The sequence below is a fragment of the Citrus clementina genome, unplaced genomic scaffold (assembly GCF_000493195.1).
Source record: "Citrus clementina cultivar Clemenules unplaced genomic scaffold, Citrus_clementina_v1.0 scaffold_10, whole genome shotgun sequence".
NCBI classification, from domain to species: domain Eukaryota; kingdom Viridiplantae; phylum Streptophyta; class Magnoliopsida; order Sapindales; family Rutaceae; genus Citrus; species Citrus x clementina.
In genome coordinates this window covers 175,421-189,918 of record NW_006263302.1, presented here as the reverse complement: position 1 = coordinate 189,918, position 14,498 = coordinate 175,421, and the positions used below count along the sequence as shown (strand labels likewise).

Here is a 14,498-nt window from a genome sequence, read left to right as displayed (position 1 = left end):
TCAAGTATTCTACATGCTATTTACAGATTGTCGGTATCGGTGAAATATTTACATATTACCAGCTATTATAGTACAAGCAAGTTTGAACTATTGATGAGAATGGGCTGAAGGGGCAAGCAAAAACTCAGTGGCAAACTCATCATCATTTTTACCCAGCATTTCTTCTAAGCTACATTCAATATTCCTTCCTTTTAGCACCCAAAATCTGGGCTTTATCTTTTTTTCCAATGAATAGCTAAAATACCTTGGATAAGCCACCACGTCCTGCAGCGACTTTTCCATGGTGTTTAAGAGGAACGCTAACTTTGGTCTAAATACCTCATCGATGCTGTACCCCAGTAAAGGAGAGAACCTTCGAACCATGAATGCAATATCCCTCTTTGATAGCCCCATCTCCATCAAGTATTTTATCCTGTTTACAATAAATCTAGGTTTAGCCACAAAAGGTACCGAGTGTTGAATAATTACTCATGTATACATCTGATACGTGAACAACTTTATCAAGTCGTTAAGATGTTTATGTTTTTCTAACAACACTTATCAAGACATTTAACAGAAAGAGTCAGTTTTTTTGACATTTATCTAAATGAAGATTATTCAAGTCAGCCATCTTAATGTTAAAATATTTGTTCCTAGAACAAACCCTAGCCCTTTATTAATACTTCATTTCAAGCACTGGTAGTTTTGAAGATAGATAAGCCAAAATAGCTTTTTCTTTCTTTTTTTTTTTTTTTCCTTAGATATCAGAAAAAGAAAAGCAAAGACTTTCTGCAACTTTGTCCACAGTGAAACTAAGAGAATCCCGTGTTTCCAGAATTGAAATTTTTAATGTTCTATTTTAATTTTGACCATTTTCATAATCTCCCCCTTTTCTTCTTTTCATTAAAACTTAAATTCAAATTAATTGAACCATCCAAGTCAATATATTATAGAACGAAAGCATTACCTTGGAAGTAAGGTTCTGTCGACATCTGAAACAAGAAGCTCAGGATATTTCTTGATAGTTCGAGGAAGGTGATCCTTAGAAATTCCAATACCAATGAGAAAATCGATCTTCTTCATCAATGTTCTCTCAATGTTGCTGGCAAAAAGTTCCGGGCAGCGACCAAGAATCCTTCCCACGTTCTCCCTATCAAATCCTACATCTTCCAAAAATGAAACCACCTACAAAAGGCAGAAATAAAATCTGTAAAAATACCTAAGAACAATGACATCAAAGGCACAACTTCAAGGTTATCAATTGCAATTTCAAAAGTTTCGTTCTGGCTGCATGAAGCTTTAAGCGCTTAAAACATAGAGTAAGGCTGCTGGAAAGGTCAGAGGCAGCCAGAATTGAAACACTTGGAAAGCATTAGAATTCAATTAATGTGACTCTCAACTTTTATGGTAAACAGAAAAGCCCATAAAATGACCTACAATTTGAAGGCGAGAAAACTTTACTTCAATAATGGTTGCAGACCTATACTAACTTTCCAGTAATTTTAAAAGCAGGTTGCTTCTGTAGTTCTGATATTAGACCAGAACAGAAATATTGACAATTAACCACCTATGAGTGTGCTGAAAGTGTAATATAAGGAAGAAAAGGGTATCCCAAAGAATAGAGAGCCAAACAAGAAAACATACAACAATAAACGTTCCTCTGAGAAAAGGCAAAGTACAGGGTTAAAAAGGAATACCTGCCGGAATTCCTGAGGTTTCCGTAGCAGCAACTGGGGGCTTTTGGCAATAACTTGACCCAACTTCTTGTTTTCTACTCCCAATTCGCCAAGTTGATCTAACATCAACTTTAGCTTGCTAGTTGAACAACCCAGTAAATGAGGCCAGCTTCTTATAGCGCGGTCAACACTCAGCTTTGGTACCTGGTATAAAATATTGTTAACGATGTGATAGGGCAAAATAAAAATAACCAATAAAAGAAAGGAAGTCACACTAAATGAGCTAGGGTGAGGCTGGGTTAAGCTCAACAAAAAACAACAATCCTCTTGGCCAAACTCACCTGCCAGTCTATATAACTCTTTACCAAAGCAATTTAATACTTTGCATCAATTTCAAGCTACGCTGATTTCAACACATCGCATTAGAATATTAAATGGAAAAAATATTCGGTGATCACCATGCTGAGTCAAGTTACCACCGCTTGATATAGTGATATTCTAAAAACAGGCTCATTTCTGAAGCTACTAGGCTAAGGTTTTTCTTTTGCTAAAGTTTTCCATAACCCAATTCATCCATGGAGCCAGGCATTAACTACTTAGGTCAGAGACCGACCAGTTGGCTATATAATGGAAATTAAAGAATTCAATAAGAGAAACATGGCGAAACAAAATATCGAAGAAATAAGTATGCTCATGAATATGAAAGAAAGAAAAGAGGGAAAAGTTTAAAAAAATGAGAATGAATATCAAGATGAAAACTTTGTGCTTGGGGTGGATTCATCTCATTACAGAAAAAGTGACGCGATGCTTCAAAATTTTCCACAACTTCATTTACCCATGTTTACATGAAAAGTTGGAGAAGCAAAGTTTGCCCAAAAAATTTCTCCAAAGCCTTCTATGGTTCTCTTCTATTTTCCATAACGACCAAATGCAACGAAAAACATTTTGTAGTATTTTTCTGCTCTCCACTTTTAATAAGACAAAAGCACACTGAGAATAAACAAAATTTTAAGTTATCAATAACAAAGCTTATGCAAATAACATCACTTATGCATGCACTTTTTGACCCTAAAACCAATTTATTATTGTTACTGGGCCAGGCAGCCCAACATAGTCTAGATGAATCCATACCTTTTCTTCATTAAAAACTGAAAGAATTTCCTCGTAATTTTCTTGAATGCTTGTTGAAAGAATCCACGGATATTTAAGCAGCATTTTCCCAACATCATTATCCACTGCACCAATCTAGAAGCAGCACAAATGATTTTGCTCGCACAATTAGCAAAGATGATATCAACCATAAAACTTCTATCTCAAAACCAAACAACAGAAGGGATATTCTTGTTTGTAAGAGAGACAACAGAATGCGTACATGAGAGTTTCTGATCATAAACTAAGGTGAACGGAAAGGATAAATGTTCTATGGAATTTTATGAATGGTACCTCCTCAAAAGCCAGCGCTTTTGTTCTGATAGCTTTAATATTCCAAAATATAAGGGGTGGAAATAACAGAAGCACGTTTCCCATGCAGTCCTTTGGAACTCCAACAATTTCAAGAAAATCCACAACAGGTTTTACATGGGACTCCGCTGATAACAACAGAAGACGTGGAAATGATTCAACAAGATATCGGAAAGAGGCATCTGCAGAACCCAACATATCTAATCCTCCACGCCTTGCTTCAATCTATAAAACAACATGAAAAACACAATCAATATACACAAAACAGAATATATAAATAAACGTGTCTATGAAATGGATCTCTTATTATATTAACAAATAGCATACTAGACCTTTTCGAAGAAGGCTAATGTTTGCTGCACATCTTCGTCAAGAGGAATTGATAAGTGCTTCATCATACGGCGAGCATTTTTCCCAAGCGTCCTTTCAGTATTACTGCCAGAAAAGAATATTTCCTTCATATATTTAACCTAAAATCCCAATGCAACATAAGCACCAGCTCCAGCTAACTGATACAAATAACTAATTTGATTCTACAAAAAACAGAGCAAGAATATGAAATCACTCACGTTTACATGGCATAAGTAATACAATCTGTCTGATCCTTACTCATATCAAATGAAAAACAGAAAAATAATAATAGTAGCAGCTTACTACATCACAAAATAACACTAAAATGTTTATGCATATGTTTTCATTCTGTAATTAAGGTTCCATTTGGCTGCATAGATTTGGAAGAAAAGATGATTTAGTCTCTAATCAATGGTCCCTTTGGTTGCATAGATTTAGAATAAACCACACCGACCAAGATATACTTAATAGCTAGTGATTCCATTCCACCATACCTCAATTTATTTTATTATTAAATTTTTTATAAGCACCATTATAGTAAGCCAAGTTTAAATCCCAGTCATTTACCAGTTGAACTAACTAGCACCTGCAATCCCAAACATAACCTTAACTCCAATTATGTAACACAAAACAAAATCAATCTTAAAGAGCTGTTTTTACCTTGTGAATGAGAGGAGGCAGAGGCTCCCCGGACAAGTATCTGGCAATACTGATAGCAGAAGAAAGACTGAGACCAAGACTCTCCAAGAAAGCAACCTTGCCATTATCACCTTTCTCCTTGGCCATTCTAACGACTTTTTCTTTAAACCCAATTAAAACCGACTCCTCTCCATCTCCATTTCCAACATCATTCTTATTACTAACACTACTACTACTCCAGGACTTCCACTCTTCCAAGTCCTGTACGCTGTCGTTTAGCATCTGGGCATACTTGGGTGAATTTGAGGAAATAAAAGCACAATCCTCCTGGGAAATGCCCAGTTCAGAGAGGTAATCATAAATAGCTTGTTGGGTAAGTGTCAGAGAGTGGGATTGGGACTGTGATTGTGATTGGTCACTGGGTGCGTTGTTGCTGCTGTTGGTTGATGAGGAACAGAGAAGGGGATTGATTTTGAAGGGCTTGTGGTGGTGGACATTGGCTGTAAAAGGGAGTGGATTTTGAGGAAATGAGAGGAAATGGGAAGAAGTTGAAGGGATTAAGTGGGGTTTTGGTGATGGTGAGGGTACTATGAGATGTGTGAGAACTGGGAAGGATTTGGTGGACATTTTCATTTGTAAAACCCTAACTGAACTGTTCTTAGAACCCCGCCGCGGATTTATTATTTATATATGTGCCGGCAAAACCCGTTATTGTGTAACGGTGGACGTTCAAGCGTCTGCAACTTAATTTGAGGGTTAGACTCTGTTTCGTATTAGTTTCTCAAGCAGTATATATTTTAATATTTGAATAGAGTCTCTGTATACAAAATTTTAATTAAAAAAAATTTAGCTGTTTAGTTATTAATTAGAATTTTTATTAAAAAACTGTATAATAAGTAATTTTTTAAAGTTATGATATAAAAAAAAAAGTAATTAAGGTTATCTAATAAGTAAATGATATTTTAGGAATTTTAATATTTAAAAAAAAACTTTTCAATTTCTGCTCTCTCTGAACTTTATTAATAGAGGCAAAATAACTTATCTAGTGTATGTTTGAAATTTCTTATCTAATGATCATAAATGCTTATTTAATTTCATAAACTCTTATGAAATATTTTTTTATTATTGTTTGGTGTTTTTTGAATAAAGTTTTTAAAGACTAATAAAATATTTTCTTTCTACTAGTACTTAAATTTTAGATTTTTGAGAGTACTGAAAAGTATTTTTTAAATGTAAAAATGTCTAATTATTTATTTAATAATCTTATTTCATTTTTTTCATGACAAAGCTTTAAAGAGTTCGTTTACCAAAGTAATTTCAAAAATTTTAATAAAAGTTGTTATTAACAATCAAACAATTAAAATTTTAAAGTTCCACTTGTAAAAGTTCTACTAAATAAATTTTTCCCTTAAATAATCTATATTTGAAAATCTATACCAAATAGAGTTTTAATTTTCAAAAGCTCCACTAAAAAAACTAAATAACAATAAAAAATTTGAAAAGAGTTTATAAAATTAAATAAGTATTTATGATTATTATATAAGTAATACCAAATATGCACTTAATTGATATGAAATTTATTTATTAAATATTTGATTACGTAATTTTATAAACTAAGAAATCTAATAGTTGAGTAACACATGATTAAATAATTTTACAAACTCTAAAATTTATAATCTAATAAATGAACAACATATTGTGTTGACACTCATATTAGAACTCAAATATTAAAATCACTGAAAATATTGATTTGAAAATTTAATACTTGTGTAACTTGTGTTATTATTGAATGCCCATCCCTCCCTCTTCATTCTTGTGTTGAACAACTGATCAAATACAATCAATTTAAAACTCGTATCAATTTTAATCAACACAAATCCACTATCTCGTATCTGATTTGTTGGATTCAGGTATCAAGTTCTGAAAGTTGCCACCTCTACGAAATTTAAATTTATAGACAAAAGGATAGACTTCACAATTCGTGACCCTTTTAGGTGGCACAATTTTGATTACGTGAAATGGGATACAATAATATACCAGAGGGGTTGATTTATTAAATGGATGGTGTGTCATCATGTACTGAAATGGGATGCAAAGGCCAATTTCTCATTTCTATTCTTAATATCTCAGCTTTGAGACCCACCACCAGCTGTGAAATAAGTTTAATAATAATTGTAGCTATGAAGTAACGATCGTTTCGTATACCGGATGGACTAGGATATGATATAGTTAGGGGATATTTACTACTATATAATCTTTGGTGATTCAAGATTAAATTGAATTACAACAGTACTCCTATTGTTTAAATTGTTTATTTAACTATAATCTTATTAAAAACAAAGAATATTCTTGTTATGAAATATTTTTTTATTTTTTCTACAAAAAATCCAAATTTGCCCTAAAGGTTTCTTGTAGACTAATGAGTATGATACCTAGATGAAATTAGAAAAGATGAACTTGATAGCAGCAGTTAACAATCTGTTGATTTTCTTAACTGTTATATCTATCAGGAAAAGAAATATAAAAGGTGATGACCTCATTATCATTTCAGCAGAAACTTACAAAAGCAAAAAACCAAGAATATCTTGGCTTCAGATGGTGCTCAGCCACCCCCTCTATCCAGCAAAATCAGCAATTAATCACGTGAGATTAAGGGAAGTATATACAGTAACACCATATGTATCAACCATCAAGTGAAATGCACATCATGCAAGTTCTGGAAACAAAACTTGTACATACTTAAAACACTTTAGTTTTGAGGTCCTAGGTTCGAGTCGCAACTAAAATAAAAATAAATATTTTTTTTGTTGTTTCTGATACCTTGTGTCGACGATCTCTGATGTTTAATCTACAAACACATAGAATTAATAATTTGTGACACTTATTTATTAAACACGAAAAATGACTCAAATATATGTAACTAATGATGCTTTTTAGAAAAGTGTCACGAACACAAGTATTAGTAAAAGTTATTTTTCTAATGGTGGTAACACTATATACATTAACCATCAAGTGAAATGCACATCAAGTTCTAGATCCAAAATTTGTAGATACTTGCTACACAAAATTAGAGTAACGCACCAGCAAAAGAGAAATTTTCTGACAAAGAGAGGCACGACTCAAAGTTTTCAAACCCAAGTGCCTCTAAGAAGCGCACTTGTAGGTGCAGTCTCACCAAATGTCTTGATCAAATCAGAACAGGATTCATCTGCTTCCCCTTCATCTGTCTTTAGCTCCAAACCCAGCTCCTCCTCTATATCATCTGATGCCGATATGAGCAAGAATTCACATCCTTCATAGTTCAAGAAGTCTGGAGGATCTGCTGGACAGTAACGCTTTTGCCCAAACTGACCTTGCAGGTGGGCTGGGAAGACGGCCTTCCGCTTGTTCTGCAGTCCTCTGAATTGTGAAGTGCCATGTTGACCTGGTTTCTTTATCTGTATGAGAAATGAGCCTTCGTGTTCAATGTTAAGGGATTCCTGAGTCTCGTTTTCCATGTCTTCTGGAGGAAATTCGAGCTTGTAGATCAAATGAGTGTGCATCTTCTTGCCTGGACTGTGCCTTAAAATGCGGTAAACGCCTTCGCCTACTGCCCTTGCAGGTAAATTTCGTCGATGACCTCTAGTTGAAGTATCGTATTCCTCTACACAACAGCATACACTTTTGGTTATCAACAGTCCCATAGATATTAATGAGAAGTGCACCCAAAGAATCAAAGAGATCTAGAACTCAATACCTCCAGCAAGAGCAACCTTCACATCCTCCACTTTTGTGGTGACCATTTCAACAAAACCCCAGTAAGGCCTGGATTTCTCCCTCGGATCTGGAAGGCTTTTGCGTCCCATCACAATGAACCGCAACAACAGTTCCTTCTCAATGTTCACTAGCTAGCAGCAGTGACACTTGACAACAATTAGCTAGAAGCGGTGACACTTGACCCAATTGAAACATACACATGTACATGTACTTCAGCACTTGTTGGACTTTTACTGTGATTTTTCTTCCCACTTGGATTCTAACATTACATGCTTATTCAACATACCATTAGATTAAATAAAGCGTGACACAATGCATAGACAAATCTGAAACCCCCTTGTAATCGTTTTCAATTTTTATCATTGTTAACATACATGCAAAGATCAAAATATTTCCAATTAATTTAACCAATAGTAAAGAGTCCCAAGTTAGAAATGTGAACTACCTTGCTGCCGTGGCCACCTTCACTTGAGCCACTTCCATGCTTAACAGAGTCACTTTCTTCTTTCTTGGCTCCCTCCTTACCTGACTCCGGATCTTGTTTCTGTTCAACTGACCTCTCACCGGACTCCGGCCGCAGGACAAGGTACAATCTTTGCACATCATCCGAGCTGTGAGCTTCTTCTTTGCCGACTTTAGGCCTGTAGAAGAAAAATATTTCCCCTCTTTCCTGCAAAATTCCCAGAACCAAATACAATGATAGATTAGTCATTATTAGGTTTGAATTTCTTGACAACCCACATTGACAAGAAAATTAAATGGAGAAAAATAACATATATATAGAATGTAGCTATGATTTAAACACATGTTGCAGCAGATTGGATAACTTTGATTAAAAAGCTATATATTAGAACATGTAAGAAAGAGACCTGAATCTCAACTTGAGACTGAGGTCGTGTCTTGTGTTCTTGGCCTTGTCCCATTAACTTGGATGATGATGACTGCTGACTCTTGTTTCGTTTCCCATGTATAAGCTAAAGAAGACGAGTTACTTTAAAAGGGAAATTAAGGACAGGAAGAAGAGGCGTCACAATACCAGAGACTTTCATATGCTTGACACGTATGCATTAAACATGCCACGATTTTATTTATGGGGAGTGCCACGTATATATATAGTCATGACATTAACAAACAGAATGATATACGATTACTTCACCGCAGTATTATTATTTACCATGATTTTCTGGTAGATTCTCAAGCCTGGAGGTAGAAGAATTCTAAAATACACCGTAACTAATACAATTGAATAATGTGCACATGATTTGTATAGTTAAATTTTATATAAGACTAATTACATACGAGTTGTTTAAAGTAATAAAATTTTTTATTGATGTTCTGTACTAATTTTTACATAAAATATCTAAAATGAATTTTCGTGCAAAAGGGCAAAGAAAAAAAAAAGAAAAAACAGAGGGGGCATGGAACTTGAGCAAAGATTTATGGAGAAAATGAAGACAAAATAAAATTAATAAAAACAATTTGGCCTATAATACAAGAGACTCGTTGCTGTTAAATTACTCAAACTCCAAGTTTAGAAAACAGCCATAACGACTAATATTCTTACACTTTTTTATTGAATTTATTCACTATAAAGATTACAATTTTCATTATTAGTCAAAGAAAAGAAAATCAATTTAAAATTTTCTTTCGGTGAACCTTGACGGTATTAAGGATGATTAATTAAATAAAAATAAAAAGAGTACATCTAATTAGGGGAGGCCGTGATGGGCCTTATCCTTAAAAAGCAAACTACGTTCAGACCAAAACAAATATGAAAGAGAATGAAAAATGCATACATGCAAATTTCAAGAAAGAGAGAAATAAACAAGAGCAAGAGCAATAACAAAACATATCAACAAACCTTGTATGAAGGACAGCCATTTAAGTCTCCGAAAAGGATAGCTAGCAATGAAGGAGGGGCATAATCAATTTAAATTTGATTGTCTTATACATCTACCTCCAACATTTCTAAGTAACGAGTCTCTAATTTTTAAGAGTCTCGTTACAATTTTTTTTGCATTGATTCTCTGCTGAGGGGATTCTACAGTGCACTCCATAGCTAAATTGAAGACAAATGACACACATTGCTCTTTTGCAACAAAATGCATGTCCTCCCGACTTAGCAAATTTGCATCAATAACTTTCATGATTGAAATGGGCAGCCAATCATTAACCCAATGCTTTAATGTCATTTCTTCATTAAAAATTTCGTCAGTGGGTTTCTTCCCTTTAAAAGTTTCCATTAATATAATCCCAAAGCTATAAACATCTCCATTTGTGGATATTCGTCATTCTCTTCCATACTCTATGAATTGCAATAATTACGCAGTAAGATAAATTATTAATAATAATTTCCTCTTCCAATGAAAATCATAAGAAATGAATAACTTATTAGGAAGTTTACAACAAATAGAATATATTTAACATGGAACAAACCTGGTGCCATGTAGCCTATCGTGGCAAGTGTTTGTGTTTGAGTCATAGATTGATCTTCTCCGATTAAGAGCTTTGCAATGCCAAAATCACTCAAATGAGCAACCATATTATCGTCTAACAATACATTGTTGGGCTTTAAGTCACAATGAATTACAGGAGCTGAATAACCAAAGTGCAGATATTCTAAAGCTGTTGCAACATCTACCATTATATTCAATCTTTGAAAAATATCCAAAATGCAGTTACTCGAATACAAATTCTTCTCCAAACTTCCATGAGGCATGTATTCTAATACCAATGCTTTAAACTCTTCAGTTGAACAACTACTGATAACTTTGATAAGGTTTCGATGGCGAATACTTTTCATTATTTCACATTCAACATCAAAACTCTTAAACGCTCTTCCACATTGCAGGTCGAAAACCTTCACTGCAACCTCCATCCCCTCCCCAATTCTTGCTTTGTAAACAGAGCCAAAACCTCCTCTACCGATTAGATTGTTTTCACTGAATCTATCTGTTGCTCAACAAAGTTCTAGGTATGAAAACCTTCTACATGTCGCTATTGGTGGCATATTAGCATCATTTGGTGGTTGTTTTACTCTCTTTCGATATCTTACGATCAATAAAATGACTACTATTATAAATATAGTACTCAATGGCAAGACAATCCCTAGAAGAAGAACATTTTTCCTTGATTTGTGATGAATGCTAGTTTTGCATGGTGGGACTTGTAGATTGGGTGAACCACATAATAATTCATTTCCCTCAAATGATTTAGCTGAGAAGTTTCCAAAAGATCCTCCTTTAGGAATTTCTCCTTTTAGCTTATTGAAAGAGAGATCTAGATCCTCAAGATATGAGAGTTTTTCTAAAGATATAGGAATAGACCTAGAGAGATTATTGTTGGACAAATTTAAGGATTTCAAACTTATCAAATCACCAAATGATTCAGAAATCGAGCCTTGCAATCTGTTATATCCTAAGAAGAGATATTGTAAATTAGTTAGGCCTCCAATTACCGTTGGGATAACATCTGAAAAATTATTCGTCGAAAAATCAATTCCTATCAAAACCTTCAAATTTCCAATGTCTAATGGGAGTGGGCCAGTAAAAAAATTTGATGAAAAGTTGAGGTACAACATGCTCTTAAGGTTCCAAATAGTTAAGGGAATGGAAGTTAACTTATTGGAACCCAATGACAATGTCCCTAGAGAAGCCAGATTACTGAAGCATGCAGGGATTGATCCAGAAAGCTTATTGCCACTCAACCCCAACTCATATAGTTTAGTCAAACGACAAATATCGTCTGGGATTGGTCCTTCTAATTTGTTATCTTCAAGATGCAAACCTTGAAGCTTTTGTAATTTTCCGAGAGTAATTGGAATTGATCCATTCAATTTATTGCCTCTTAAATAAATCCCTATCAAGTTGGTCAAGTTACCGATCTCTTCAGGGAAGCCACCACTAACGTTACAATAGGACAAGTCAAAGTATTCCAATGAATGAGAAAGATTACCCATAGACATCCTAGGAAGAATGCCATCCAGTGGATTATTTGATAAGCCAATATATGTTAAAGACTTGCAATTTGAGAACGAGGACAGAAAGCTCAATTCTAGATTTGAAGATGTCAAATAATTATAATGTAAAGTCAGCAACCTAAGATTTCTTAAATTGCCAAATGTGTTGGGAATAAAACCTGAGAATGAGTTTATTCCCAACTCTAGCACAGAGAGCTTAGAAGCATTAAAGATGACACGAGGAATTGTGCCACTGAAATTATTACTCCACAAACGAAGCTCTTCAAGATTTGGAAGTTGGACGTCTGCGATGGACGAAAGACTTCCTGAGAGAGAATTACTTTGAAGCCCAAGTCCTGTGAGTGTTGACATATTGAAGATTGTAGCTGGGACAGCACCAACTAATTTGTTATGACTAAGGTCCAGCAACTTCAGATTATGGAGATTATGGATTTCAGGTGGTATCTCCCCTGTATTGTGAAATTTATATTTTATAACTTCAGATTATGGAAATTTATCTTTACTAAGTAACTATAAATATTAGTAATTCCAATAGTCACATCATTGTTAAATAAAATAACATAGTGAAATAAACAACATATTTAATATTAATTTAAACTAGTAATGTAAAATTTACATGAATACAAGAATTTATTTTGGAACTAAATTTATAGTCTATTTTACACGTGCTACTACGGTGAATATATGAATTTTTATCGCAGTAAAATATTTCCGATTTCACGTGCTATTTCATCTGTATTTTGAAAGGATTATAATCAGGTTTGTTTCAAAGAATAATAATACATAAAAACAGATACACGTTTGACACCACTCATCCGTACATCAATACCAGCTTTAGTATGCTTTAGTTATTTATATATAAATTGCTATAACCTAACCGGGAAGGTTAAGAAATTATCAAGAGTGTGGTGAAAGTAAAAGCTTATGTATAACATGTGTAACTATGTAAGTGTTTGACCGCATGCAATCTAGCCCGAAGCACAAGTAAAATAAGTACACAGCAAGCCTAAGTCATGAGTACTGTACTCCTCTCTTTTTAACTATTATTTCAGTAAAATAATTTTTTTTCTAGTCTATTTTTTATATTTATCCGCTGAAATTCTGAGGAGGAGCAGTTCTCAACGTTTGTTTCAAAATTTTCAATTAAAATGCTTAAATACTAATTTCATAGCTACGAACCTTCTAGATATTATAAATTCTAAGATTGAACATCATCCGCTAAGATAATATATTATGTTGACTAAAAATTTATTGAGATAAAAAATTATGCAAGGATTGCCGTGAAGATGTAACTCTTTAAGATTATTAAAATTATTGATTTCTTTTAGTTTGATGCTTTTTAAGAAATTATTTATTAGTGATTGCATCTCCAATTATTTAAGATAACTACTGATTCTATGTAAAATAATTTATGAAGTTGTCACACGTGCATATCATTAGTGAAACATATCTGTCATGATAATTTTTGAGAAATCTAAATTCAGTAATGAAGAAAGATTTGCGATTTATTCCACGTGCTTTTATACTTTTTTTAGATGCTAAAATTTTTTGTATAAACACAGATTAATTTCTAATAAAGAAACGAGATAATGTTAGCTAGTAGTAACAATATATCCTCATATGATAATTTATAATATGAGTCGTGAAATCTTTTAATTATATATATATATATATAAAAGAGTAATTTGTAGATAGATGAAGAAATGATACCGGTTAAAAAAATTTTGTCCAGCTTTAATACCTCCAATCCTGTAAGATTCGCCAGCTCCTGTGGAATTTCTCCTGCAAATTGAGCACATATGTATTTGTGCAAACAATTGGATCATTCATATTTGGGAAAAAAAAAAAGAAAAGAAAGAATTTATTGCCTGAAGAATATCATAATGACAATAAACTCTTCAACTCTATAAGAATTAGGCCGACAGGAATCAGAATGAAACATCATTAATTTTGATCAACTTAATTGGGAGCTTCAAAATGGAAGTGGCAACATGATGAGAGAAAATTAAAAACATATTTTTTTATCTGCATAAATTAAAGAATGAAAAGAGTGAGGAGAGACTTAGAGCTTTATCTCTATCTGAAAGAAAACAATAAATCATAGCATAATTAAAGAACAAGCGAATGAATACAGAAGCAAGCACAGGTAAACTAAAATTGCCGAAAGTTTAAAATCATACCTTGGAGATTGCTTACTTGTAACGCCATCAGCTCCAATTCAGCAAGATTGCCAAACTCTCGAGGAATTTCTCCTGCAAATTAATCGACGTGTGTAAATTGTATTGTGGAACATTATTCATATTACAACTTATGGAACAATTTTCATAATTAAACTATGTGATCATGCATACCTTGAAGTCCACTGTAGCCAAGATATAATTCCTTAAGTTTGGTCAGGTTCCCGATTTCTTTTGGTATGGCTCCCAATAAATTATTGATCGACAAACTTAAGATTTCCAAATATTTGCAATTTGATAGAGTGGACGGTATTCCGCCATGGAACATGTTTTGGGACAAAGAAATTGATTCAAGAAAAGGAAGATTACTGCATATATTTGCAGGAATTTCACCAGATAGTGCGTTGTAACTAAAATCAAGATCTTGTAAAGAAGACTTGTTGAAGATGAAAGAGGGGAAAGCTCCAGAGAGTTGATTTC

At 33.7% G+C, this 14,498-nt stretch overlaps 3 protein-coding genes across 3 annotated transcripts; all 3 read right to left on the bottom strand.

Moving 5' to 3' along the window:
• Nucleotides 1–6: 6 nt before the first annotated feature.
• Nucleotides 7–4,762, bottom strand: LOC18053640 (transcription termination factor MTERF2, chloroplastic). The gene is made up of 7 exons (XM_006449970.2): nt 4,128–4,762; nt 3,449–3,586; nt 3,099–3,341; nt 2,787–2,900; nt 1,677–1,859; nt 947–1,164; nt 7–412 (listed from the first exon to the last, which is right to left on the bottom strand). Exons 1-7 carry the CDS (start codon nt 4,737–4,739, stop codon nt 88–90), a joined length of 1,833 nt encoding a protein of 610 aa, XP_006450033.1. The 5' UTR covers nt 4,740–4,762; the 3' UTR covers nt 7–87.
• A 2,472-nt stretch (nt 4,763–7,234) lies between these two features.
• LOC18053639 lies at nt 7,235–8,814 on the bottom strand. Its single transcript, XM_006449967.2, has 4 exons — nt 8,732–8,814; nt 8,308–8,532; nt 7,843–7,993; nt 7,235–7,749 (listed from the first exon to the last, which is right to left on the bottom strand). The coding sequence occupies exons 1-4, from the start codon at nt 8,783–8,785 to the stop codon at nt 7,235–7,237; spliced, it is 945 nt and encodes a 314-aa protein (XP_006450030.1). The 5' UTR covers nt 8,786–8,814.
• Nucleotides 8,815–10,150: 1,336 nt separating this feature from the next.
• Nucleotides 10,151–12,192, bottom strand: LOC18053638 (probable LRR receptor-like serine/threonine-protein kinase At3g47570). Its single transcript, XM_024192213.1, has 3 exons — nt 10,953–12,192; nt 10,299–10,814; nt 10,151–10,167 (listed from the first exon to the last, which is right to left on the bottom strand). The coding sequence occupies exons 1-3, from the start codon at nt 12,190–12,192 to the stop codon at nt 10,151–10,153; spliced, it is 1,773 nt and encodes a 590-aa protein (XP_024047981.1).
• Nucleotides 12,193–14,498: the final 2,306 nt, after the last annotated feature.